Source organism: Opisthocomus hoazin, chromosome 2 (genome assembly GCF_030867145.1).
Source record: "Opisthocomus hoazin isolate bOpiHoa1 chromosome 2, bOpiHoa1.hap1, whole genome shotgun sequence".
NCBI classification, from domain to species: domain Eukaryota; kingdom Metazoa; phylum Chordata; class Aves; order Opisthocomiformes; family Opisthocomidae; genus Opisthocomus; species Opisthocomus hoazin.
Window position 1 is genome coordinate 65,356,429 of NC_134415.1, and position 27,565 is coordinate 65,383,993.

Sequence of the window (27,565 nt, forward strand, 5' to 3'; positions counted from 1 at the left end):
CTGGGCAGAGGTGGGGATCCCATGCTGCCATCACCACCTCCCGAGGTGGCACTCATGCAATCTCTGTTGGGGATCCCTGGCGTAACTGATGGGTGAAAGAAGAAAGCAAAGTCAAGTCAGTCTAGCTTAGCTTCCCTTGCAGCCTGGTCCTGCACCATCCTTACTCTCCCACACCCACAGTTCTGGGGACAGAAGATACTCTGCACGCACAGGAGCTAAGTCCTTATGCACACTGACTGCACAGGTCTCCCACGGCTCCTCCTGAGAGGCCAATGACGTAAGGTGAGCATATGCAGAGAGTGACAGCAAGTTATCATCCCCTCTAAGCGCCTGGTTACACCATTTGCACTGGGGAGCACTTGGTAACATGCTGAATGGAGGTCCTGAACAGAAATGCTTTCCTCAGGGGGTGTCCCATGCTCAACTGCGCTCTCTCCCATCAAGATAAAATAGCAAATTCAGTCCTTCAATAATTTATTTCTTTATATCAGAGAATGTTTTTCATCATACATTTAAGTTTGTAACTTTCAACACGAGTAAATACACGTAAAAAAAAAATCCTAACTGTGCAAATTTCAAGTTGCATTGTTTCAAATAATATAAATATTTTAATAAAACATACATTCACATTAAGGTTCACAAAATATATAAAATTTAACAGAAATAAGTCATGAGTTATTCAATTTTTTTTCTTTTTGAAAACTGTTTTTTACTAACTAGAAAAAGATTCTAAATTTGAGAAGCAACTTAGAAGAGGTATCACCTCCAAAATCCTAGCAGCAAAACAGATGCTGAAAACTTATAAAAGTGTGAAAGGAGAGGAGAGAAGCAGATACCAGGCACAAAGGCAAAGGCAAGGTTGCTACAGAAAGCGTTGCAGATTGAGCAGCAGATGCATGAACTCCAGGAGTAAAATCTTGACCCTAAAGCACTCTGTTGGTGAGCTCCAAGCTGTGAGCTTGGATAACAGAGCCGCAGTGAGGATAAAAGAAAGAAGTGTGACAGCAATGGCGGGGAGAGGGGATGAACAGCAGCACACCTATTCCCAACAGTTACAATGTGAGAGAAGAGAGTTGCTTTGGTTTCAGAACTGAAGCCAAAGACAAAGGGCTTTGGGGCTTTTTTGCCCGTGGGAGGCAACTCCTTCCGTACAAGTGAGGAACGGCAGGACTCCGCTTTCCCATCGCACGTATATGCTCACGAAAAGTTGCTTCTGTAATCACCTGTCTTTCCAGCTGTCCCATCCAGGGATTTGGGAAAGGATCTAAATGCTGGCTGGGTTAAGTGTGTTAAAGGAGCAGACCACTGCTGGTCTTGTTTCTGGCTGGAGTCTGCCGAGGGCTCTGCAAACACAGAGCCGCTCGCCGTTAACACCCTGCACGCCTGCCGGAGCTCCCGCCTTGACGAGGACTGTAAGAACACCAGCAAGGACGCGGGCAACCCAAAGCAAGTTTCTTCAGACATCAACTGCAAGTTGCATCAGCCTGTCCTGGGGGATCCCTCTCAGGAAAGACTTGCCTCTGACTGATGGATGCCACCACAGAGAGCTCCTGCACCTCCAACAGTAGCCACTGCTCCTCGCCCAGGAGCAGGGGAGGTATGGAGAAAGAGGCAGAATCAGGAAGTTCTTTGGACTCAAATGCTTCACACTTCCTCCTGGGAAGTCCAAGAATTAAATACGGCGTTGTAGGAGCTTAGTCACCAACGACAGCTCTGTGCAGAAGGCAACCTGCCCTTCTCAGCAGTCCTTGTATGCAGTGTTTAGAGGAAGTAGACATTTATTCCGGTTCTTGGGAATAAACAGAAACACGAGCAGACAGCTTATAATTTCCCCCCCCCCGACCCCCAGGACTGTTAAGTGTTTTGGACATAGCACCGTTTCAGTGAAGGAAGTAGCTGGTATCGCTTTCCTGCTCTTCACCAACTCCTCCCCTCCGCTACCCATAGATCTGCTTGAACTGGTAGCACTCGTTGCAGTAGCCGTTGCACTTGGCATTGCCATAGTGATCGCAAGCAGGGGCTCGGCAGCGCTGCTTCGGGGGCTCCTGGGCAGCCGGGTCCCTGCCACTGCCTGCTGGCAGACGCTGACCGAGGCGCTGGCACTCCGGGCACAAGTCATCGCTTCTGCTGGCCATGTTGTTTCTGCACGAAGCCACGGCACAGTGTCTCTTCTGGCTACTCAGCGCTGCTCGCTGCGAGTCTCTGCGCTGTCCCGTTCTCTTGAAAAACGTTAAAACAAATTGTCAGTTGCCGTGTTGGCAGCACAAGTGGCTTTTCATTTACTTTCAACTCTGCTCGTGGTTTGTGTAGGTAACCACTGGGGTTTGTTGCAGACACATGCTTCTTCTGAAAAGTACAATACCAAGAGCCAAGTTGGGCTTTACCAAAAGAAAATCACAAATTCTGTCATTTCTTAGAAAAAAATGATTTTTATCTTTGGTAACTCTCAATTCTAAAAGGGCCAAACCAAAACAAAACCAAAACAAAATCTGGAACAACAACAACAAAAAAGTAACGGGCTGAACGAAAAATGTGACATGAAGCGGACTAAGCCCCTTGATGCAGTTGCGTAGCTCTAAGGGTAAGAATGAAAATCTCTCCCCAGCCAGCAAACAAACCACCTGTTGGTCCAGTTGCTTCCACTGAAATTGCTGGTGGAATCCCGGCGGAGGTAAAACTGAACATGGCCACGATAACCCTAACGGAGAACAACTTGGACTTGGCAGTGTTAGGTTTACAGCTGGACTCGATGACCTTAAAGGTCTTTTCCAACCTAAACGATTCTATGACTTTTAGGAGTGCTGCTCAGTTGCAGCAGGTAAAAATCACGAGATACTCTACGCTTGTCTTTCCGTGATACTTAGGATGCAGTCATTTGAGGATTTTCTAGTATGCATCCAGAGTTGTTCTCACAAGAGAAAAACGTGCAGTGCTAAACATGAGAAAGATTTTGAGAAGTTCCCACTTACTTCTGGCTGCCTCACCAGCTGTTCTTCTGTCCTCCTGGCTTCCTGAAATCGCTGGCTCTGGGCTTTAATGAAGCAGTTCTGGCAATACCCTTCAAGCATCGTGCTGCCCAGGGTACCACAGTCACGCCGCTGGCAGGACACGGTGTTACGGAAGGCGGCAGCGGAGGTCCCCGTCTGACCCACTGCTGAGGACTTCCTCTGAGACCTCCTTTGGTGGCGAAGCAAAGCACTGTCTGTAATGCAAAGTAAGGACAGGAGGAGTCTGAATGTGCCCAAAAGATCTGATGACCCAAAGCAACTATAAAAAGCTTCCCAGTTTAAAAATTAAAAAAAAAAAACAAAAATAAAAACCCCATGTACTAGCCTCGAACATGGGTTCTGGACAATCCTGACACCCCTTACTTGATGCACTTTTCTCCATGTTACATAACTAAGGGAGCTAATGCAGTCTGATTTTCAAATCAGAAGTTGCTGAAACAGCTGGTTTGGGAAAAATTTGCCCTCTGTGGGAAAACTAGATCCCACTGAAGTCAAGAGGAATTTCACCTTTGACTTCAGCATGTTGCCTGTGATCTACCCCAACACTTCCCTTGTGGCCTCCCCCATTTCAGCCGTATGGGGTAATGGAAATACAGCAGCACAGAGCTCAATGGGAAGAGTGCCTTACGGTGTTTAGTCTCATAAAACAATCTTCTATATTCCACAATGAGAAGGAAAAAATTTTCACTGTAAACAATGCTGGAAAACAAGCTACTGCAAACTGGCAGAGAAGTTCCCCAATTTGAAAGTATGTGGAAAGCGCAGCATTGGCACACTTGTCAGCAATGAAACAGTCTTAAGAGATAAGCAAGAACTGTCTCTTGCACGTGTCCTTCACTCTCTGCACCCAAGGGCTCCCTGCCTGTGTAAAAGGGCAGTAGCATGAAAGGTGACGGTTTCATGCCACGGCGTATTCGCAGGCTGTCACCATTCCGAAGGCCTGCCCTCAAACACTCACATGCACATGATACTACGAAGAAAGATTTCAAGATACAGTGTAACAACACACTCCTAAATTACTCCAAAATACAAGCAGATTGTCTACAGCCAGCTTCTACTCGCTCTGCTTACCAAGGCGACTTCAGTGGTTACTCCAGAGTGCTATATCTAGAACGGATACAGATCTTCAAATTCATCCCAGGCTTTTTAAAAGCCTTACTAACAAAACCAGTTTTTAGTAGCACAGCATTTCCCTTGCTGACCCCTACAACTTGTCTGGCTGTGAAGAAAGTTCACACCAAACCGTGGCTGCAGTGGATGGTGGGGAGGTGTCAGAAGCTACCCCCACCTGAGCTAGTCTTGCTTCCATGAAAGCCGATGGGTTACAAGAGATTTCACAGATTTCCCACTCCATTACCGCATGCCCCTTTACAGGATAATAATGGCCAAAAATAGCACCTTCTCCTCACACCGCTGGTTCTGCTCCACACCGTTTCCATCACCCCCTGCCCTTCTGGCACCCATTACGTGCAGAGCTTCACGGCTCGAGGAGGCCAGTCTGACCCCCAAAGTGTGCCAAAGCTCCCCCCGTCTCCACTCACCGTGGTTTTCCCTGTACTCAAAGAAACACAGCGTGCAAAAGCCCTCATTTTGCACCGTCCCAAAAAACTTGCAGCCAGGCTTCCTGCAGAGGTGACCTCCCCTCTTTTCCTCGGGAGGCAGCACCAGCGGCAGGGGCTCCTCGCCATGGCTGCCGGGAGCCTGGTGGCCCGGGTGCTGGAGGAGGCTCTGTGAGATCTGGGACGGGTCAGACGTCGATCTCTGGTGGCACGTGGGCAGGAAAGCAGGGTTGCCGTTCGAGGAGTGCTCTGTAGTCCTTTTGAAGCAAGCGCTGCATATGCCGTTGAAGGTCCTGTTGGCCTTCTGACGGCACACCTTGCACGTGGCGTAGTCTAAATGTCTCCGATCGTCCAAGTTGTTGCAAGGACCGAGCTGTCTGGAGTTGTAGCAGCGTTCGCAAAGCCCGTTGTGTTGCACGTTCAGGGTAAAGGGGCAGTCTGGTGTCCTGCACTTCATGGCTGTGGTCTCGCTGTATAGGAAAAGGCTCGGAGCAGTCGGAGGTGCGGAGCGAGGCCCCGTTACGGGCTCTTCGGGCGTCCATCCCCCAGGTTCACAGACGTCCCCGTGGGGGGAGCCCGACCCAGCTGCCTTCAGTTTCTCGGGTGCTGCTTTGGAGGTCTGCTTTCTTCCTTTGCTTCCCTGGGACCTCCGCTCAAAGCACTCGTGGCAGTAGGGCTGGGTGTTCACAGACATGTAGAAAGGGCAATTTGGCGTTTCACATTTCACCTGTAAGAGGGAGAGCTGGGGAAAAGGCAGGTCCTGTCTGTTCCTGGAGCAGGTCTCTCTTCTCCCAGGTTCAGCGTTCTCCTGCCACTTCTTGTACTCGTGCTGTACCAGTTCAAAGTAATCTTCCACAAGGTTTATTTCTTTGGGTAGGTTGCCTTCATCTAACCTGGCAGCCAAAAAAGGAAGATTGCATCAGAGGTTGAAAAGGGCAGATGGTGGGGGTGGAAGCAAATACAAGCAATGTGAGGAGGAAATGTAGGTTTAATGCACATCCATATTACTCAGCTAGAAGATCCAGGATGTTAAGCTGTTGCTTTAAATGGAAATAGCTTTAAAAGCAGGTGTTTGGTGATGTCAAATGGAGACTTTCACATCTAAAGAAATAGTCTGACACGATGCTAGAGAGAAGTATTCTTAAAAGGATTTTCTAGGTGAGGGTTTTCTGTCTGCGAGTTGTTTGCAGGAGGAATATGGATAATCTCTCAGAAGCGAAAAGAAAAATCCCCCCAATCCTGAATTCCACTGAAGACCAGTGCTCAGCTGAGCTGAGGTTAGAGTGGAAGCCCCCTCTCTTCACAAGCCCCCACTAAGAACAAGCCTTTCCTACAGTGGGTTCAGCATTTCGTGACACAGTTTATCATGAAATCTACTCCCAGTTTTGCCCTGTTGGGTCTGTACCTACCAGTGGAATCCTTTAAGCAAACCACAGGGCTTCAGTGCGGTGTGTGTAATGCTAGCACCCCTCACACCACCCCTAGTCTGTCCCTGACCGCAGGGAAAACCCCATGCCGGAGCTTTGCCGTGCCACAGTCAGGAGGATGAGGAGCTAGCATTACTGGTAATACTCAAGAACACACCCGTGCAGCGGGATGAGGGAAGCTCAATTGCTACTCTTTACGCATGCACATACCCTTTGGGTAGGAGGACTTCAATTTTCAAGGCTCCCAAACCACCGCTCCCTGCGTGGTGCAGAAGCAAAGGCAGAGGATGCAGGGAGTCGCTATCCCCCCCACCTCGTGACGGGGCTGGGTGGACACCGCTGCCAGCATCCCGTAAATGCGAGAAGCCAAGGGGTGCCACCAGCTGCCCCCTGCACACTACTAATGCTCAGCTGTCAGAGGGACAAGCGCAGATGCCGGTTCCTCCACTGGCCACAGATTCCTGCCCACCGCCGCACTGCAACAGCCCGGCGTGTCGAGGCATCTGCCCGAAGAACGTATCGGCAAGTACTTTCCCTGCGGCGGCCAAAATTATACCAGCTGCCCTTTATGCAACGTGCCCTCAAGCACAAGAGCTTGGTCTAACTAGTGCTTGGGTTTAATCACTTTTTGGCCACCCTCCTGCCTAATTTAAAAGTCAGTGAAACTAACCCATTGGGTTTACTCTTCTAAAATATTATTTTCAGTCTGCTAAGTCTGAAGACATTTTTGCCTTTATATTTGGGACTGGTCTGAGCTCATACCACTTCAAAGCATGTCAACAGTAATGCCGATATTTCCTATTTCAGAGAGTAAACATGTGTGCTACCGTGGAAGGAAGGAAAGACCGAAGCAACACACTGGGCTGCCCAGCTTCTTCCACCTCTGTAAACAAGATAACTCTGAGGAAACAGGAATGACACTCACTTTGCAGCATTAATTAGATGAGTTGTACCATGATCCCAGCCTTGCACCGGAATTTCTATTACTATCAAGTAGTCCTTTAGCAGCTGCTCCTTCTCCCTCTCCTCCGTGTCTGTCAGAAAGTGCACGCTCAAGTCCTCAAATCTGCCTCGTTCACTGGTGACCAGAGGGACAGCCCGGATTTCTGTGGGGAAACAAGAGAGATTAGTGTATATATATATTTTTCCAGGCAGGAGTAACCAGAAGATGCGACACGCGGAGAAGTCACCACTGCTGCTGAATTTCGGAGAGAGAGGACAATGGCTGGCAAGCGCAACCGTTTTCTAAACGGTGCCACTGGGAGAGGACGCAGACATGTCTGCGCCACAAACTTAGCCCCATCCCACGGGAGTTTTGATGTCCCCACAGCAATTTTCTTCTCAGTGTGGGCAGCATTGTAGATCTTAGTTTATTATATGTTTCCATGGGATGATGCCCTAACCTGAACCTAGCGAACTGCTACCCAGTCAGAAGCGACGCGTTGAAACCAGTAAAGCATGTATCTCATTATTCCTGCCAGGCAGCGGTACACCGCTGTGCAACCACGTCCTTCACAGCTCCTTCTCTTATGATGGGGTGTGGAAAGGAAGCCGGAACACAGTGAAGCAGAGGCCACCCTTTGGCTGATCCCAGCCTGCAAGCAGGTGACTTGTACTCTACTTCCAACCAGCACTTTGAAGACAACCTTTAGTTTCTATTCAGATTTACAGACAAAGCTGTTCCTGCACACATTTTAAGAATGTATTCCATAGGAATCTCCTTACATTTTAAATGTTTTATCAGCATGACGATATTACTTGAAAAATACCTGGCCCGCTGTCTTTCAGAGTCACTAGTGGTGTAAAATGCATGTTGTCGTAGCCGAGCACAACTGGGTATCTGTAGCATTCTTCAGCTGGCCAAAGGAGAGGCAAGTAAACACCACCAACGTTCAGAGGAGCAAAACTGGAGCCTGATTCTAAACTTCTCACCACTTTATCTGCATAAGGAAGAAAAAAAAACAATAAAAACACAAATAAGTATGAGCTACAGACAAGAGAAAACATATTCTGGGTGTTTTAGAAGAATTGCCGAAAACTTCCAGTTCTGAAACACATCTACCTGAAAACAGCAACGAGCAAAGCAAGATTACTAACACAGCACAGACTAACACGGTCTGTAATGTGAGAACTCACCTGCAAGGACAATGACTGGCCTTCTGAGGATGTTAGCAAGGACGAAGATGTGGATTTCTTCCAGTGCATTATATGGCAGCCTGTTTCGAGCCCCAGATGTTTCTGGAGAGGTCATTTCAATGAGGTATTCCCACTCCTCCTCCCAGTTCTGAGAAAAGAAACATCCGTCAGCAACGGTTCAAAGACACGAAGGTCAGGAACCAACTGCAGCACAGCAGCGCTCAGAATGATCGCTTTTTCCCCGTTGCCTCCAAAGAAGAAAATATTTCTGCTCTCCACTAACGGTGGAATCCGTGAAGCCAAAAAGCAATTGAATTCAGCAAGGCAACACTGACGAGCACTCGGAACACAGCACCATTCCCTCGGGTCACCTTACCCGCGTGTCATAGTGGAGCCCCGTTTCTACGAACTCCTGGGATTTAATGGCCTCCCGCTGCCAGCGGAGCTTGAAGTTCTGTGTGTCAGTCTCCCTGAGTGCGCTAAACAACGCTTTTCTTAAGACGAGGTCAATATCTTCAATACCCCACATGTACTGCGATGCAGCATGCATGAGGCAATTTCCATCGCCTGCAAAAAAAGAAAGAGTATGTTATTTTTAACTGGCTACTTAAATAAAGCCCCACCAGTGCACGGGATGTAGAATTACGCTGTGCTTATCCATATCCCCTGCGCACTTCTCTCTAAGCCTCGGACAGAAAGGTTTTAACAAGGCCACAGCTATGAACTGTCTGCCCAGAGACAGAAAGGAAGAAAGCCCCCTCTCTACTGGTTTTGTCCCTTGCCTAGTTGGTGTTAAGCTGTCCTTCAGCAGCAGTGGGAAGCCTGCCACTTCTCTATCTTACTTAACTTTGACTGATACAATGAGCTAAATTTTGGACTCAGCTGCGAATATCAAGCAGTTGAAATAGCTTTTAAACACCACAAAGTCAGGTCAAAATTACAAAAGAATTTGTAAATCTCCCTCATCAGTGTTTATACAAGTACACCTGACTGCCCAGGATAGAGACAACGGAAACCACTAAAAATACAGCACAGAAAGGGAATCATAGAATCATAGAAAGTTTTGGGTTGGAAGGGACCCCTAGAGGTCATCTAGTCCAACCCCCCCGCAGCAAGCAGGGACACCACTAACTAGATCAGGTTGCTCAGAGCCCTGTCCAACCTGGTCTTGAATGTTTCCAGGGATGGGGCCTCCACTACCTCTCTGGGCAACCCGCTCCAGTGTTTCACCACCCTCATTGTAAAGAATTTCTTCCTTATATCCAGCCTAAACCTACCCCGTTTTAGTTTAAACCCATTACCCCTCGTCCTGTCACTGCTGTCTCTACTAAAAAGATTGTCCCCATCTTTCCTATAGGCTCCCTTTAAGTACTGAAAGGCTGCAATCAGGTCTCCCCGCAGCCTTCTCTTCTCCAGGCTGAAGAGTAGGTGATTTACGCAAAGCAACTGTAGGAACACCTCTTGCCTTCCTCTCAGAACTGATAGTATGCTGGGCTGTTCAACATTTTATTTAAAGGGTTGTTTTTCTAAAACACAAAATCAAAACTAAATAAATGAAAAACACGATGATCTCATTTTCATTTAGACACACTCCTTGCGTTGAAAAAGTCCTCTTTACAGGTAGGAAGGAAAGAGGTGTTCTGCAGTTTCAGAAGGGAAGAAACTGAAAATCAGAGGAGTCAATTAACTTCATTAAAAGGTGTGACAAACTATGCCTATGTCTGGGTTTCAAATTCTATCTCTAGCCATCTTCTTCAAAAGGGGATGTCTGCCCTGAAAGGGAGACATCAAGAATCATTACTGTCATACCCTCAGCTTCAAAACTAGATCTGATGTTTACTATAGTGGTAAACAGATTCACCCAGTGCTAAGAAACCACAGCAATTTCCTTGGAAATCAACCATGGTAAGACTACTAGCTTTTTCTCATGCAGGGAAAAAAGAACAACCAAAGAACCCCCACAAAAGACTTAAACCCAGTTTGCCGCATGCATTATGAGCTCCAGTACACCACTTGTGAACACTTTCACTGCTGTTTCTATGAAACTGCAGAGAAAAACCTACAACAGATTCCAGATCCTGAAAAAGATATCCTCTGGAATCTGCTTAACACTCCACAGATTGCTATGGACTCAGTGCATATCAGGTTCCTGCAACTGCCCTCTGAACGCTGCCTCGTGAAGCTTACTTCAAGTTTGCAGGCTGCCTACTTGCGCTCAAAAATCAGGGAGCAAGATATAAGACAGAAAAACTGACTGGGTTTCCTTCTGACCAAGAAAGATGACATATTAATCCCGTTAAAATTTTCCCTTTGCAAAATCTAGAGCAAAGATAAGATTTTCTTTTTTTTTTCTCTCTCTCTCTCTCTGAGACCTGACTTTCAGTTCTTTATTGAGAAGCGCTGCCCAAAATTCCTTACACAGCACTTGGAATTCCCCAGTGCCGCTTGACGAGCGATTGAGCAACAGTTGGACTTTTTGTTCCACAGCACAGGGCTGAGCAGCGAAGCCTCCCTTGGACTTTCCCAGGGGGTGTGGCTGGGCGGGCTGGAATGAATGCCGATTCATTATACAAGTGAAATCGCTACAGCCAATAGGTGATGGAATTTTAAAATTATTAAAAAAAAAAAAGTTTCGATTTTTATACCTCCTACTGCTTTCCTTCTATCCTCCATTCACACGTCTGCAAAGAAATGTGTGGTGATTCAAAAGGGCTTTTTTAAATTAAAAAAACCCCACACCACTCCACAAACTCATGTACATATTAGGTAAAATATACATCAAAAGATCCTATAGAAAATCCTTTCTCTGTTTTCACCAATTACAGCCTTCATCAGAAAAAAACGTGGAATTATCTGAAGAAAGCCCACTGTTGGCTGAAAGAACTAATATAATCCTCCCACATCTACAGGTTAAGCAGCTAAATGCTTTAAAAAACATTCTTTGTGCCACATGGGAGGAAAAAAAAAGCCCCACGTTATTTTCTGGATTAATACAGGGCTTCTCCAGGCTTCTGTCCCTTCTTTCAGGGATGCTCTCCTTCAGTCCAGTCCACCGTCTCTCTCCCGCAGAGGTCCCAAGCTGCGACTACTTTGCATAAACCACAGGTTCCCAAGGCTGCTCCTTCCACACATGCACTTGATGACCTTAAAGCACTGAACTGAAGCCGAGTTCACTGGCTGCAGGCAGGATGCCGGGGCACCACAAACCCACCCTTGCTTTGCCTTCCCTCAACCTGCCCTAGTATTTCAGCATCCTATATACTGGTACACCTGCTCACGGGTGGGATCCAAATCCCCAGTCCACAAATCGTTCCGGTTTGTAGCACTGGACAACAGTCATGAGACAATGCAAGAGGTCACAGTTACTGAATACAGTGTTGTCAGCAACAGGCAGTGTTAACCCCTGCAGGACTCATACTAACAGGAGATGGGGGATTCCAAAACCATTGCTCTTTGCCCCAGGCAAAAATTACACACGTTGTCCATTTTCCTAGTTAGAGCATATCTCCTGGGCTACAGTTCTGATGATGCCACACTTGGAGTGATGTTACCTTTCTAGTGCCTGCAAAGCGCTGCCTGCCCTACCTGCAGCTCCAGTCCTTCTGGAAGTTCAAGACTGTGCAATTTCCACGCAGAGCCTAATTACAATCATGAGAAATTTCATGCACGTGCAAAAGTCCACCAAACGGCCAGTGCCTCTATGACAACTGCAGACACACACATTAGGATCAGGCTCTTTTAGGTCACAGCAGTGACACAGAATCATAGAATGGTTTGGGTTGGAAGGGACTTTTAAAGGTCCTCTAGTCCAACCCCCCTGCAGTGAGCAGCAACATCTTCAACTAGATCAAGCTGCTCAGAGCCCCGTCCAACCTGACCCTGAATGTTTCCAAGGATGGTTTCACCACCCTCATTCTAAAAAAATTCATTCCTTCTATACAGTCTAAATCTACCCTCTTATAGTTTAAAACCATTACCCCTTGTCCTATCACTACAGGCCCTGCTAAAAAGTTTGTCCCCATCTTTTTTATAAGCGCCCTTTAAGTATTGAAAGGCCACAATAAGGTCTCCCCAGAGCCTTCTCTTCTCCAGGCTGAATAGCCCCAAGTCTCTCAGCTTTTCCTTATAGGAGAGGTGTTCCATCTACACAGGGATTCTGTTTTTATAGCTGTCGCACAACACAGCCTGTGCAATCAGACTGAGAAGTATGGTAGAACTTGGGAAGGGAAGAATGCGGTCTAGGAAGATAAGGGCAATGTGTTTATAAACAGATATGAAAAGAAGCAACCACAGAACATAAGGACTTCAGTGAGGCTGCAGGTCCACCACACCCAGTGTTTCTATAACCAGTGTCACCTGCTCCTTGAGCAAACAATACGTATTTTCCATGTTCTTGAAGTGCTCACTGTCCCAGTCCACCTTCCCCATCTGGGGCAATCTGGGCTGTGGAGAATCCTGAGTTCAAGTTTGCAGCTGTGTGACCGTCAGTCATACCCATTACCGAATCTTTCCTCCACTGAATGTGAAATGCCCAGCCACTCTTACAGTCATGTGCAAAAGCTTCCTCCTCAAGACTGTGGACACATGTACCCCATTCGGGAAAATCTTTGCACTACTGCTGTACCTTTTAATTTGTAGTGCTTGACGCAATACACACAAAGTAACCCTAAAGCCAAGTCCTAAAACCAGCACTGACCCTTGAGAGAAGAGGGCACTGCACTCTTCGTGTTGCACGGAGATGGCTGTCATTCACACAGACAGGAGTTACTGGTGAGCCCTGAGGGAGGGCAAGAGCTGGCAGACCCCAACAGGTAGCTCAGGATGAGGGAGCCTGCCGGGCACAGGGCGCTGACCCCAGGGCCAGCGAGGTCAGGTTCCCAGAGGCTCCACGTCCAGGACGCTCCCACCAGCACCGCTGTTAAAGCTGGATCAGCAAGTGAACCTTGCCTACCAGCTACAACGGCAGGGCTTATAGCAGGATATTAACTCCTGCTATATATACACGGGAATGCATCCCTGTCACTCAAAGCATCTGAAGTTTCCTCTTGCCTGGCATTAAAGGCCGCTCGGCACTTCCAACGAGGCAGCTGACACAGAGCAGAGTCAGGCTCACGGCAAGGCGATGGCTTGCAAGTCGAGTTTCCTGCCTGGTATTTTACTCTGACGTGCCACAGGTTACTGATACTACGAAAATATCTGTGAAATTTTCAGGCTATTCGTACTACCAGGATATGGGCAGGGGACTGCTACAGCCTCAGGACAGTACAACACGTGGAAAGAATTTTAGTTTACAAAAGCAAGATTAAAAGTCACCACTTTTTACAGGCTGTACACTTGTGTATCAGTAACGTGAGCTCAGATGCTACTAATAAATGTTCTACATTCGTATTACCCGTTTTAATGCAAGTGCAAAGACCTGCTCATAACTTACCATTGGTCTTCAAAGGGACAAGCCTCCGAACTTCCATGCACCAGTTGAGCTTCCTCTGGCGCTCCAGCGAAGTCTGGGTGGCCTGGTCAGTCAGGGCCTTCTGCAGCGTTTCCCGAAACTGAGGACAGAACTGGCACATTCTGAACATCTCTATGGTGTATCTGTGCATAGTCCTGAAGTGGTGAATTATTCCACTGGGGGGTCTGACCAGGTCTTCAGGTGTCCTCTCTCTAATCTTCATGGCTTTCAGCATATTGCTCTGATACAAAGCTTGAGGAAGGACGTGTTGGCCAGCCATGTTTCTAGAAGACATCTGAAATGAAAAAGGATCCTTTTATTTATTGGCACGTTAGTGTCCTTGCATCACAGCGCTATGACTTCTGCCGAGATTGAGAAGGCACATTCAGGGGCGGGATTCTGGCTGCAGTTTTGCCTAAAACGAGCACAGGGTGGATGCAGTCCACCGACCCTTACACAGACGATGATTTTCAAAGCTCATATCCATCAGCCTCTCTGCATTATTCAGATACAGACACTGACCAGCTTATTCTAGTCATTTACTGTCATCATTTACTGAGATATTCAAGATAATTTATTCATAACTAAGGAAATTGCATCATCGTTCAAAAAAAAAACCAAACCCACTTAAATCAAAGTAAGGATAAAAGAAGGCAAGATCAAGGGAAGGGAAAATTATCCTGGAAACTTGACCAATCAATAATTGCATAGCGTAGCCCCACATGAACTTGCCGAACTTTCAGCACGTTTCAAGCTCTTGTTTTGATGGCATGCCAAAAAAAGCAGATAATGACCATTTCAGATTTCCACAACCCATACATTCTGGGAAGTGATGCTTGGTACAGTACAAAAAGAGTCCCAGGAATTACATGCCATGCTAGTACCTGTCCCATACTTACGGTGGCCGAAGATGGCAAACGAGGAATTTGTCACAGAGCAAGCACTTGAGGACAGACCTACGCTACTCGAGGCTCCTTGTATTTTGTGAGCAGCAGAGCTACTGCACAGAGGTGCCTGTGCTGCGTGTGGGGGTGCAGACTGCAGTGCCGCTATTACTCAGCGGTAAGTCAACACAGCTGAAAAAGCGTTTCCACTTGGCTCAAAAACCCCAATATTTTTCCACAGTGGGACATGTAATGTTTGCTGCCCTGCATCCCTTTCTTCAGTATCTCTGGCCTCAGGGGCTACAGCAGGAAGAATAAAAAAAACCCCATAACCTCAAACTGTCTACACTCTCTGAGATACTTATTCAGAGCACACCAACTCTGTGGCTAGCTAGAGCCAAACATAGGGACCACATCCCTCAAAACTCCCGTGCACTGCAGTAACACCACCACCAACCGAGTTCTACATGGAGAGACTCCCCATGCTGTCCATGTACATTACTGGTCTGTTTAAAAGCAAAGGAAAATTTCTATTAAGACAAATAAACGCATGCATAAGCCTAACATGTTTAGAATACACCTGGTCACATCAGGAGAGCCCAACATTGTGATCATGAATCTAGGGATGAATATCAAGCCGTAAGTGTGTATCAAGGTCTGGATACACACCTTGCCAACTACAGGGAGACAAGAAGCAACTGAAAGCTGCTTTATGCAACTGTTAGGAAGTTTTCTCATGAAGACAGAGGAGTCTGGAGGGCTAGAGGGACGAAAAAGCGCTACAGCCTGAGAGGCTGACTGGGAGGGCACGCCCAGGTCTGTGGAGGCAGAAGACCTGTCTTGCACAGGACGTCCCTGTGCACCCTTCCCCACAGGGAACCAGCTGCTCTCTGCTCTTCAACCAGACACTTCCACTGGTGACATCCACCTCCAGCCGCCCAGCCGGAGCGCTGGAAAGGACCTGCCAGGGTAAGAGGGGACCTCAAACTCCTGCTGCCAAGAGCTGCCCTCTACAACCTCTCCAAGAACCAGCTGATGGAGAGATTCAGTGGACGTCCTTCAAGCCCTACACAGAGGCAGGTGAAACAGGAGATACTGCAAAGTCCTCTCTGCTCAGTCAGAGCAATGTCATTCACACTGCGTTTGCTCTGCTCCTGGGAGAGCACTAGGGACAGGGCTCAGAGCTGTCACATCTCGCAACACACGGAAAAGGTTCCCCTCGGCTAATAAAGAAGGCATATTCTTATCACTCCCCCACCAACACAGGGCCTTAAAATGGAAATAACACGTTTTCTCATCCACTGCCCCCACCAATACAGTTTTACACGTGCTATTTATGTAATCCTATATTTAAACGTATGGATGATTTAAGAGATGAAATACACAGAACCCCCGATTAATCTATTTAATAACCACAGCTATACGTTGCTCCGAGATGACCAAAATACTGAATTCCTTACTTATGTAAGTCAGAGCCATTGAGTCAACGGGATTTTTTTACACGACTAAAGACGAATCACATGATTAAGCCCGGCCGGCCTGGACCCTTGCAACGGTTACTTCCAGCTTTAAGTAACAAAAGGCTTTACAAAACACAAGTTTACAGCAGCATTCACCGAAACTGTATCATTGGATATCACGTTCTACAGGCGCATTTTCCCCTCCGCCCGTGGAAATCGCTGTCTCTGCTATTCACAGTCCTGAGACGCCGACCACGGCGAAAGCCGCGCAACCCTCCTTTCCGAACACAACCTGACGAAGCGCACAGAGCCCAACAGCCGCCTCAGCCGGGGACCTTCAGCTCGGAACGCCCGCCTGCCGCTGCGTTCGCTTCTGCCGCGCCGCGCCGCACCGCACCGCACGCTGCTCCGCTCCGACCCCGCGGCACGCAGCGACTGCGGCGGAGGGCGGCCGCAAACAACGAGTAAATCGCTGACTGCGGCAGGAACCTCTGTGCGGGCGCCCAGCGCCAGCGCCCGGCCCCCGGCGCTGCCGACGGCCCGGGAGCCGGGCGGACCGCCACCGGGAGCCGCGGCCGAGCCCGCCCGGTGCCCCGGGGAGCGCTCCCGAGGCGGAGCCGGCCCGGGGTCCCGCCGCCCCGCGCCCTGCCCGCTCACCTCTCCGCCGGCGGCTGCTCCTCCTCCTCCGGTCGGTCCCGCCGGTGGCTCCTGCTCAGCAGCGGGGCCGGGGCGGTGGGACGCAGCCGAGCCCGGGGGCCATCAACCCCCGCCGAGGGCTCCCTTCCTTCCCGTCCCTCCGCCGCCGCCGCCCCCTCCCCGCCGGAGCTGCTGCCGCCGCCGCCGCCGCTGCGGAATGACGGGCTGAGCCGAGCCTCTTGTTTTTTTTCCCTTTCTGTTTCAAGCGCCCGGGCGCAAACCAAAAAAAAAAAAAAAAAAAAAGAGAGAGAGAAAAAAAACCCCACACAACAAAAAAAAACCCCAGCGGGGATTTCCACCGGCAGCGCCGGGGACTTTCCGACATGTGACAACCGCCCGCCTCCCCGCCGCCGCCCGCCGCCGCCGCCAGGGGGCGCCGCCGTGCTCCCGGCCCCGCCGGGCCACCCGCCCACCCGCCCCGCGGAGCTCCCCGAGCCGACGGGCTGCGCGGCAGCGGGGCCGTCGTTGTTTCCTTCTTTACTCCGACCCCCCTGCTCCCGTCCCGCAGGCCTCGCTCCGTTGCGGGGGGACGGCAGCCGGCTGCCCGAGTCGCTGGAGCGGCTCTGTGTGCCGGTGCGGGGGCATCGCCACGGCGGTGTTAAAGAGTCCCTTGGGCACCGGGAGGCTGTGCTGGGCAACCGGCACCTGCGGCCGGGCGTGCCCTGCCCTGGTGTGCCCGGAGCCGGGGCTGCACCGGGGCACCCTCCGGGAGCGGCAGCGAGAGGCTCCAGCTTCCCCGAGAGCCGTCACCTCGTCCTCCTCCGCACGGGCACAGGTGGCCAGGGGCCCGGTGGGCTCCTCCCGCACGCAGAAAAGCCTCGGGGGGCGGGTGCCCACCCTCCCTGGAGCGGGCGACCCAACGGGGTGGGAAGGGAGCCCGTCCCGTTGGAAGCTGTCCCTCTTCCAGGCTGTTTCCGAACCCGAGGAAGGTTGTGGGGGGTTCTTTTTCAACTAGGTTGCATCTGCTTCACAGATTTGGCTTTGTACCATTAGTAACCACAAGTTACTTCTTTTCTTTAATTAAAGGTTAGACCGATATGTAATCCCGTAACTCCAGATGCTGGTATTTTAGGCACGAGATGTCGACGTGCTCTGATCCACTCCTGCTCAAGCTAAGGTCGTTGTAGGCAAGGGGGGGAACTTTGGACTAAAGCGATCGGGTTGGGGAGACCTTAGCACCTGAGGGTGTTTTTAAACTCTTGGCCACGCCTAGCACCTTGTAGGAATCGTTAAATTTAATGATTGTAATAAATTAATTCACACCTTTAAACAATATCCTAAAATCTGTGCAATGGAAAAACTCACTGAATAAAACCCAATACTTAAGGACTGTAAATATGACTTCTGGATGGGATTTATGGCGGAAAAAGGGCAGTCCCTGGCCCACCAGCCTTGCAACATGAAGGCACCCAGAGATGAAATGCAGTGCAACAGCGTTTCTTGCAGTCTCAGAAGACTTTATCCTCACAGATGCCGAGCTCCTGCCCGCTCTGCAGCGTCCAACGCTCCCACCAACTCACTGGGAAGCTAGGGTTGCTCCTCACCTTGAACTCCGCTCTTCAATCTCGACCCCTTCAGAGAAAAGGTGGATTTTGGAAGAGCTCGGCCTTGAGGTCCCTCCCTTCCCGCCCTCCCCTCCAGTACCAGTACAGAGGGCTCAGCTCAGGAGCTGGTGCCACGGGCTGTGGTTCTGTGGCAGCGCGCTCTTTCCCAGGGTGACAGGCCTGTGGCTGGCCCTGCGCGGCCCAACATCCTTCTTCCCCTGCCTTCGTTCAAAAAGAAGCCAGGGGTGTGGCTGGAAAAAGAATAACACCTTCCAATTTTTCTGTTCTCCTCTCCTTGCAGGAGATCTTTTAAAGATTTCTGTGGGTCTGGGTTTTTTTTTTATTAGTACAGATCTTTTTTTATTCCTTTTCTCCCCGCTAGATTCTCTGCTGCCTTGGAAAGTGGTAGCTGGGTAGGAAGGCTCAGCGCTTAAGGACTGGTGGCCTGAGGGATGAATGAGATCCACGGGGCTGGATGTCTGAGGGAACTGGGCCTGAGCCGTTACTTGCCCAACTAGTGCAGCATCTGTGGTGTGAGTTACTCAGTGTATGCCATTCCCTGCTCCCTGCTCCTAGATATTTTTCCCTGTCCTCTCATGTGAGCTAAGGTACAGGATTACTGAAGTGATCTGATTAGAAAAAAGATATACGTATACATATGTTTGGTTTTTATCCAAAGCATTTTTCTCATGTGATGTGAAGCCTGGCCACTCAGTTTTACAGAGAGCATTTGAAGTGACAGAGAGTTACACCGTGGAGTAGGAATGAGGAGCTAAGGTAGGAAGTAGGGAAAAACCAGCTGACTTGTACCCTGCTTTGCACATGAAACTGCAGCAAATATATTAATAAGTGGTCCTAGAGCCTTCTCGTTCTCCCTTACCAGAAGAAGGAAAGGGAAATAAGTGTGAGTAAGCAGACCAATATTTCTGCAGGTCTTAGCTGTGAAGCTATGAGGGAGATGCTGAGTCCCAGGAAAACCTGAAAAGACAACGGCTTATTTTTGTTTTTCTAAAGAGTAAGAGCATCTGAATATTCATAATTACTATTTACACCTTGATAAACTGAAAGTTGCTTGCACGTGGCTAAGGCTGACTTTTATCACACAGGTCTGAGCAGGATGGCAGGAATTCATTTGATCTGAGTTTGCACAGCACAAGCTGAAGTTCTGTCTTGCCAGCTGGACCTCCTAGGCACTATAGGAATACATTAAAACCATCAGCAATATCAACAATTCTAGAATACATGAACATACAGTACTCTTTTCTGATTTACTCCTATTTCTTCTAATTATACCCCAGAGTTTACGCCATCATTTATGATATAATGTTTATATTTGACAGAATATAAATATATATACATATATATAAGGGTAAGGAAAATTTTCTTATTTGAAGTATGTGTGCATACACACACACACGTACCTATATATACACACACAGACATATTTTTATGTATATATACTTATCTATATCTCTTGAGGGAAGGGGGAAGTTCTTGCCATTGAGGACAGGATAAGAAATACTTCAAACTGCAGCTACGTAGATTCTAGTTAGCCGTAAGGGTAAAAAAACCCACCCTCATAAGTGGTGAAGTGTGCATAACCCTGGAGCAGGCTGTCTAGGGAAGTAGCAGAATGTTCGTCTGTGGAGTGTATTGAAGTAATCAGTTTCATGCACATTGATTAATAACAATTCTTTATTGTACTTGGGAAGAAGAATCAATCTCTCAAGGCCCCATTCAGCTCTGTATCTCTCAATTATTTTAATTATTTAATTTCTTTTCACCGTTCAGGAAGGAGGAGCTCATGCTCACTAAATTAAACCAAGACTGTTCAGAACACCATCATCAAGTGTTTCAGAGATTGCATTAGGAAAGACTCTTTGTCAAGACAGCACTCATATAATATCCTATCACAGGATGATGCCGAGGATAATATTTATGGACAGTAGCATTCAGACTTTAATAGCTCAATCATTCGTCAGGGCTTTTAATATTAGATAATTCTGTAAGAGGTGTGATTCATCTAGAAGGGAGGAAAAGGATCATAAAAGGGAAATCCCTTCTATTGCAATAGCAGTGCTTGAGGTCACGCTTGAGTTCAGCACTTCTGTCTTCCAGGAGCCTTTTGTTGCTTCTTTTCCTGCGGAGAAGTGATGAGAAGAGCTTGTCGGTGCAGAGGAGAAAGAGGGAGGAAAATCCCTTAAACCACTGTCAGACAGAAAACTGGTGCTTACTACTGAATCAAGTAGTGACGGTAAAAAAAATACACAGATTCATCTCTGCCACTTAGATAGCCAGAGCTGAACTGATTTTGTGAATTTTCCATTGTACTCATCTGGATACAGTAAGAGAAACTCCAGATTCCCAGGGAGACTTTTAGCAGGGTATTGTGGCAAGGGACTGTACTGGGACGAGGGGTTCTTATTTATAAACGCCAGTGGGACAAGGGTCCCTCTGCTTTTCTTCTGCTTTTGATCTTCTTTTTTTTAGTTCTTTTCTTCCTCTTTTTAGTGTCCGTGATACAAATGTCAGAAGTAAAGGGCTGGAGCTGCAGTGGGTTGCAAAGAAGTTGGAAAATCTTGCCTTAGCCCCTTTTGTTGAGCTGGCAATTAAACATTAAGAGTAATAGTTCTCCTGTTCAGGCTGGTGAAACGCTGCAATAGAAGACCCACGGAGGCAAACACTGGACAATTTTGAGAACAGGTTGCACTAGCTAGAAGAGGGTTAAGTATGGCCTTAACTGTGCTTAAGGTTGGCCTTACCCATACTTACCTCCTGGTGTGGAGGTAACAGGCAAGCTGAAATCTCTCCGTGCCTTTCCAGCACTGTTTTACGAGAGTCTGTGAAATGTGTGAAAAGGTTGCAGTGGTAATGATGCCATCTTTCCAATCTGATTTTTACCTGCCATACATTCCCCCGATATCTGTACGTACCGCGTTGAGCCTCAGGGCCCGTAAGAACAGCAGAAGCCTATAGTGATGTGTCGCTGCACTTGAGACAGCAGCACAGCCCAGCATTACCGACCCTCTGCAACGCACAGTGCAGAGAATTCCAACAAGCCCCCAAGACCAACGCAAAGTGCTTTCAGTGGATTTTGAAGCAGGCTCAGACAGGGCTTGTGGCTAAATCGAAGAAAATATGAGCAGGAATAGCAAGGCAAATCAAAGGCCGTGGAGCTCAGTGCCCTGTTTCTCACAGTGGTTAAGAAGATGCCTAGGAGAGAGTAGAAATGGGTGGGTTGTTCCTGATACTTTTCCAGCCCGCACTTAGCCATGGTTTTCCTGCGGCCTTTGGGCTGGGGCTGTGCGTTCGGGTACCTCGGTTTCTCAGTTGTATGCTAAGTGTAAGGATGTTTCTTGTCTCACTCTTTTCTGTATCTTACTTGTTTTTCACCACAAACTCTTTAGGATAGCGTCTTGTCTTGTTTCGTGTTTGCCGTACCTTAACTCCTAGACACTAGACACATGGTTGTTTACCATGCTTATTTGCAAAGCGTAATCCCTGCTTCAAGAAAGTTACCATCTAAGTGTGGCAAAACTCACTCAACTGTGAACTGCAACTGTTGTGATGGTTTTGATTTAGGTTGAGGGTTGTAAGCATCAAGCGCTGCATAGATCATGCTGCAGAGGCATGGGTTCTGCACAGGGATGGTCTTCTCTTTCCAAAACTGCAGTAATGAGCATGACTTAGTGCACAGAGCAAATGGCTGGTTTTAGGTAGTACAAGTCCACTCATTGTAGCCTTTACCTTTTCTCCGTATTATCAGGAATTTTGTCAATTGTTGTCGAAGTCCAACTGGGATTAAAATGTATGGGCCATTATCATGTATCCATGGATCCACATGCCAGACAGACAGACCCAGTTGTCGTTCAGGCACTATTTGTTTGGGGTTTTTTTCCTCAAAAGCTGGCACAACTGCTGTGCTGCCTAAATGCACAGTGCGCACCACAGGAGGGGACCCTAAAGCAGAGTCTGGATTTCAGAGCTGTGTGCTTCAGTCAGTACTTCAGCATCCATGAGTCAGCAGCTGGTTAACAAACAAATAACCAAAGACAATGCCTCATCTGAAGGCTGTCTGGGAAATACTATTGTTTTCCTTTCTTCTGTATTTCCGTCTGATGAGATTACATAAGCAGCTATTCTAACTTTAGGCATGAAGTAAGCGTTTAGCACAGAGCTATACCCTCTGGGAGTGGATGGGAAGGGTCGGGGAATGGAGCTAGCAAATATCTGCTCATGTAATTGGAGCACTTACTCTTCTCTCCTCTATTCCTCAAACAATTTCGACATATAATGCTGCCAGCCAAACTTTCTTAGAACAGCCTGCAGTTCAGCAGACTTGCCAGTCTTCCAGGTCTGTCATCCTGCGCTATCTTAGCTCCTTTCCCAGTGAACTCTAGTCTCACTGGAAGTTTTTATTTTCTTCCAAAATACACGCAGTTTGTATAGTCTGAACAGTAAAAAATTCAGTGCAACCTGTTCTCGTTTCTTTCAGATATTTCCAATAAAGTATTTTCTTACATATGTTTCCATTTATTAAGCCAAGCTTACACTCTTTAAAATCAGTAAAGATATTTTAATTTGTGGTTAATTTCCATGTGCTTAGTGAATACACGAATGAGTGACTCTGTATCATTCCTTACTAATATGGGAGAACTGCTGACACCATTTTCTCTCAAGATGGAAATATCTCTTCTCCTCAGCAGCTCTCAGCAATGGAATTATGCAGGGTCTGTGAAGTGAATAAAAAGGGACCATGTGAAGGTAATCTGTAGTCATGGATCACAGAGCATGAAGTTTGTCAGTCTTTTCCTTGCGTAATTTTTGTAATTTACCCCAATTCATCAAAATGTGGAGAAATAGTCAAGAAATATCCATTTCTACAGTACATGATGAATATTTCTGACTGGCTTTTTATGTTCATAATTGACTCGTCTGACTTCCTCAGTAACACAGGCTGTTGAGCTCTTTCTGTAGTTTCTGTGTCAGCCTCATAACTTCTGCTAGATGCAGAGCATCTCTTTCAGTAAGAGACTATGTTGATTTCGTCAAAGAGAATAGAATTATACAAGGGGTCTGGTACCCCCGGTGCTTACCGCAAATCCTGTTTTAGAATGAGGAGTGTAGGTGTGGGATTTAATCTCATTTGGCACACCCCAGCCAAACAGTTTCACTGGGGTTTTACCTCAAAAGCGTGAAGTGTTGAATAGGTTTCAGCACCTTGTATATTAAGATGTTAATTACATTTTGAGCCTGTTCACAGCTCACAGCCGTTTTCAATGACAATGGGGAAGTGAATGCATTCCTGGACTTTCAAAAGCAGAGGAAAGGCATTTCCTTTGCGTAGTGCAAATTCTGCTCGTGGGGAATAACACGAGAGGCTTATGTGAGTGGTCAGAAATTCAAGCTGGCTTTCCAAGTGGAGAGAAAATCTATCTGCCCTGTATTAGCAGTGCCAGAATTTCCCCAAGAACAATTCCTCCAAAAAAGGATGTTTGTTTACGCATGGGAATTTACCAGCATTTGCTGAATTAAATAACAGAGTCTGTACATTGTTTCCTAAAAAACTAACAATCATCTCCCACCAGGGAAATGGTGATTTTGCTTCGTAAACACGGTTTTAGTCAATGCCTGTGGGGTGACTCTGATCATATGTTTTAGCTCAAGAAGTGTGTTGTTTTCCATGGAATTTCTTCTGATTCATACTGATTTCAGGGAGAAGGGACTCCCCGTTTTTGCAATGACAGCACTTCTTGGTAACACTAACATAATTATTTATTCCTATCTTCACAGAGAGAGTTTTGTAAGATTCCCACCATTTACACGTGGGGAGCATGTTTTCATGTCACATGCCCCCACTTCTGTAATTTTTGCAGCTGCAGAACACAGCCCACAAGCTGCTTACTATAAATTATCACTCACTCATTCAGGTGGAGAGAAGTAAAAGTAGTCCCAGAGAGATCTGGGAATAGTAGAGAAAGAAGTAGTGTATCACGTCTGGGAGATGCTGTAGAAACCTATTCATCTCTGGTCTGCACGGAGCACCCTAGGTAACTGTGTTTCCATCCTCATGCTCCTGAGCATTAAAATTGAGGACTGTCCAACCTGGATCACCTGCATCAAGCAAATGCATCTCTCTGTGTGTTGACTTGCTTCATATGGAGCTGGAGTCCCTTTTCATGGTGCAGTAATATAGTCCAGACTGTGCAGGACAGGCAACTTCTGAAGGGCAGTAGATATACGATTTTTGGCATGTTTCTGTAATAGGTGGTTGTCCGAAAGCAGTTTGCATGCTTTCTATTTGGATTGATGAGTCTTCCAGACTCTTTAGAGGAGGCATTTCTTTATTTTGTAGACCAGTTTTACATAAAGCTGCTTTTTCCATTGCAAAACCATTTTTTTTTCCCCAGTGGGAGAGCTGCTGAAGTGCTAGGCAGCTTCTCATCATTGTGATCAAAATACTTTCACCTTTCAAGTCCTCTCTGTACAGGAGAATACATGTTGTGTATAAGAAAACAGACGCTTTTGTGTGATAGCTGAAGATGGATTGAAGGAAATATGTCACTTTGGGCAAAGTAAAGGCTGAAAGTCCAATAACAGCTTTATCCTAACTGTGTCACATCTGGCTTGTGGAGCAGTAGTCAAGCAACCTAAAAAGACTATTGCACAGCTGATCCTGATCTCCTTGGCCTCTTTCTTCTGCTGTTCTGCCATTTTTTCTCTTTTTTGGTTATACACATCGCCTGAACTCATTCATTTTTGAAATAGATGAAAGGGAAACACTAACTATATGGCTAATTCTCAAATAACTTCTAATGAAATTTCATGAAAACACAAGGCAGAAACACAAGGAGCTCATAGTCAGTAACTATTCCATGGGATTTGTTACCACCATAAAGGTCACTAGCTGCACTGGCTTAACGTGTTTTGACGAGGCCAACTCTGTCTGCCTACATGGGTTTTGGCTTGCAATTTCATCAGGTTTATATGGCATCTTGTAATTTCCTGGCCTAAATAAAGTCATTTAGGCGTGCACTGAGCAGCAGCTATGATATTGTCCCAAAGAAATGGCTACATTTCAGGCATGATTCCAGTGTACATGCAGAAAAAGAGAGTGAGAATGAGTATCGAAGAGATTGCTCTATGCCACATCATCTGCTGAGACCGGCATATGCTGGATTTCTATGCTTGTGAATAACAGTTCTCCTATCATGAAAGTAATACATGAGCTGTATGCTCCAGTAGGGATACAGATCCATGTACACATATCTGCACAGATGACAGAGAAGTGGAACAGAGGAGGTTAAATCTTAAAATGATGGAGGCAACAGAATGTAAACAGCAGGGACAAAGATCATGGTGTGATATCTGCAGAGGACACAGTGGGTGGTTTTCGCAGATTCTGCCTGAGTTTCTTCTCATTGACACTCTCACCAACAGCTTTTCAGCTCTTCTTCGTGAGTCCTCTGCATCTGTGTGCCTTTCTGTTCTAGTGGATACAGTGCCAGGCTGCTGTGCAGCTAGTCCACAGGCTGCTCTCACGAGGGCACCGTCCCTGCTGCCCAGGTCTGCCTGTGTTACACCCCCCGAGCTCCTGACGCTGGGGGCTCAAATCTGTCTCCCCAGGCAGTGCCCTTAACCAGTCATCTGCCCTACCTGAGCAGGAAAGTATCTCTTTTGGAGTATCCAGCAGATCTAACAGCATCGTGATCAGTTTTAACTATGATTCAGAATCCATGTCCTGAGAGGGGCTTAATCTGGTTCGCTTCAGTGGGGTGGAAAATGAAATGGAGTGATAAGCTTCAGGCTTTTCCTGTGACGCTTGAAGATCATCAGTCCTAGGGACAGGATCTCAGTGTCCGTGTGGCTCACTAGCTGCGCTCTGACATGGCCTCTCTCACCAAGCCCCTGCAAGCTCAGCCTGGACACGTCTGTCTTTTAAAAGTCCTCCATTCAAAACAGCAGTCATTAGTTATTCCTGGTCACAGACCTGGGCCTTCCTCTAAGCAAACATCGTTCCAGCAGTCCCTGTGCTCCCATGGCTATTTACTCTTCACAGAATGTTTGGGGTTGGAAGGGACCTCTGGGGGTCATCTAGTCCAAGCCCCCTGCCGAAGCAGGGTCACCTACAGCAGGCTGCAGAGGACCTTGTCCAGGCGGGTCCTGAATATCTCCAGAGAGGGAGAATTCACAGCCTCTCTGGGCAGGTGCGTTACATTGGCTGTGGGAGTGGGTATCTATCTGATCTGTCTCTGCTCTCTCTCTACGGTACATTGAATCCCTAGAGATGCAGGGAGGAAGTAATCTCTGCACCCTCTGCCTTTGTGGTAGATTCTGGTGGAGATTGCAGCAGGAAGACGTGTTCTGCCCCCTTGGCTGATTGGCGTGTCTACCATAATTGGACGTTGATGAAACCAGGATTCTCTCTGACCTCGCGTTCTGCAGAGAGATTAGTTTCTTTATAGATAGGACAGGGGACGCCCGAATGGGAAGAGTTTACAACAGGCCAAAGCAGAGCAGTGCAGTTAACTTCAAAGTTCAAAGTGGGAGTCTGCAAACTCTGCAGAAACTTCCTGGTACTGAAGCTATCCCGGACAGAGAGAGCGACTCCTTCTAATGAAGCCCTGCACGATTCTAACGAAGCTCTGCAGTAGTTCACCTACTTCCACTGAACTGTGCATAAAAACCCCACAGTACCGTTATAGTCCATAGCTAATTTAACATCTGAACTGCTCATCAAAGGTAAATCCCCTAATTGAACACTCACCATTGCATGAGCGTTTTTGCAGATTAGAGGCACCTACACAAACTTACCCACTTCTTGCCTTTGGTCAATACTCAGTGTATCTGCTCGATGATAAGCCATCACTGCTGTTAGAGAAAGTTGATACAGAGTCTCTCAAGAACTAAATTATAGCATGTGTTTCAGTCTTATGTCTTAATTATAAGCAGGATCAGAGAAAACCAGTTTGGTAAATTGCTCAGCATAGCGAGTGTTAAAATCCAGTTTCCGATTTTTTCCATGTTTATCAAATCACATCTGTTTTGGATGAAGTGTCTGAAGGTGGTGTACACAGTGAATTTGGGGAGGGAGGTGAGAAAGAAGGAAAGCCTGACTTCAAATAGATCCTTCTTTTCCAAGGACAAGGCTAGGGGAAAATTCCTTCATTTTGCCTGTGTAAAAAACATACTAGCAATGTTTTCTTTAAATCACTCGGATGACACATTCTTTGAAGCAGAAACCTGACTTATGGCCACAGAAAAACTTAAGCATCAGGGATGTGTTATTTGCAACTCAAAGAAACGTCAATCCAAACCCATCGCTTGTCAGCTGCTATTTGCACTTGTGGGTAGAGACTTTTGAAAGTCAAACTGCAGGTGGTTTTGTAATGAGTGACCAGG

At 47.3% G+C, this 27,565-nt stretch overlaps 1 protein-coding gene across 4 annotated transcripts; it reads right to left on the reverse strand.

Moving 5' to 3' along the window:
• Window positions 1-518: 518 nt before the first annotated feature.
• TNFAIP3 (TNF alpha induced protein 3) lies at window positions 519-16,826 on the reverse strand. Of its 4 annotated transcripts, none has more exons than XM_075413954.1 (9): window positions 16,581-16,826; window positions 13,562-13,874; window positions 8,507-8,697; window positions 8,131-8,278; window positions 7,764-7,934; window positions 6,920-7,100; window positions 4,550-5,460; window positions 2,970-3,202; window positions 519-2,219 (listed from the first exon to the last, which is right to left on the reverse strand). In XM_075413954.1, the coding sequence occupies exons 2-9, from the start codon at window positions 13,872-13,874 to the stop codon at window positions 1,938-1,940; spliced, it is 2,430 nt and encodes an 809-aa protein (XP_075270069.1). In that variant the 5' UTR covers window positions 16,581-16,826; the 3' UTR covers window positions 519-1,937. The 4 variants fall into 4 exon arrangements, with proteins under 4 accessions (XP_075270069.1, XP_075270071.1, XP_075270070.1 ...); XM_075413956.1 differs by lacking the exon at window positions 16,581-16,826 and adding an exon at window positions 16,080-16,402; XM_075413955.1 differs by lacking the exon at window positions 16,581-16,826 and adding an exon at window positions 14,479-15,469.
• Window positions 16,827-27,565: the final 10,739 nt, after the last annotated feature.

Bases quoted from the DNA above. Each gene is read 5' to 3' on its own strand.
- TNFAIP3 (XM_075413954.1), bottom strand. From the start codon at position 13,874: ATGTCTTCTAGAAACATGGCTGGCCAACACGTCCTTCCTCAAGCTTTG. The intron at 8,279-8,506 runs GTAAGGTGACCC...TTCTTTTCTCAG, and splicing joins GGCTCCACTATGACACGCGG to AACTGGGAGGAGGAGTGGGA. The intron at 3,203-4,549 runs GTGAGTGGAGAC...TTTGCATTACAG, and splicing joins TGAGTACAGGGAAAACCACG to ACAGTGCTTTGCTTCGCCAC.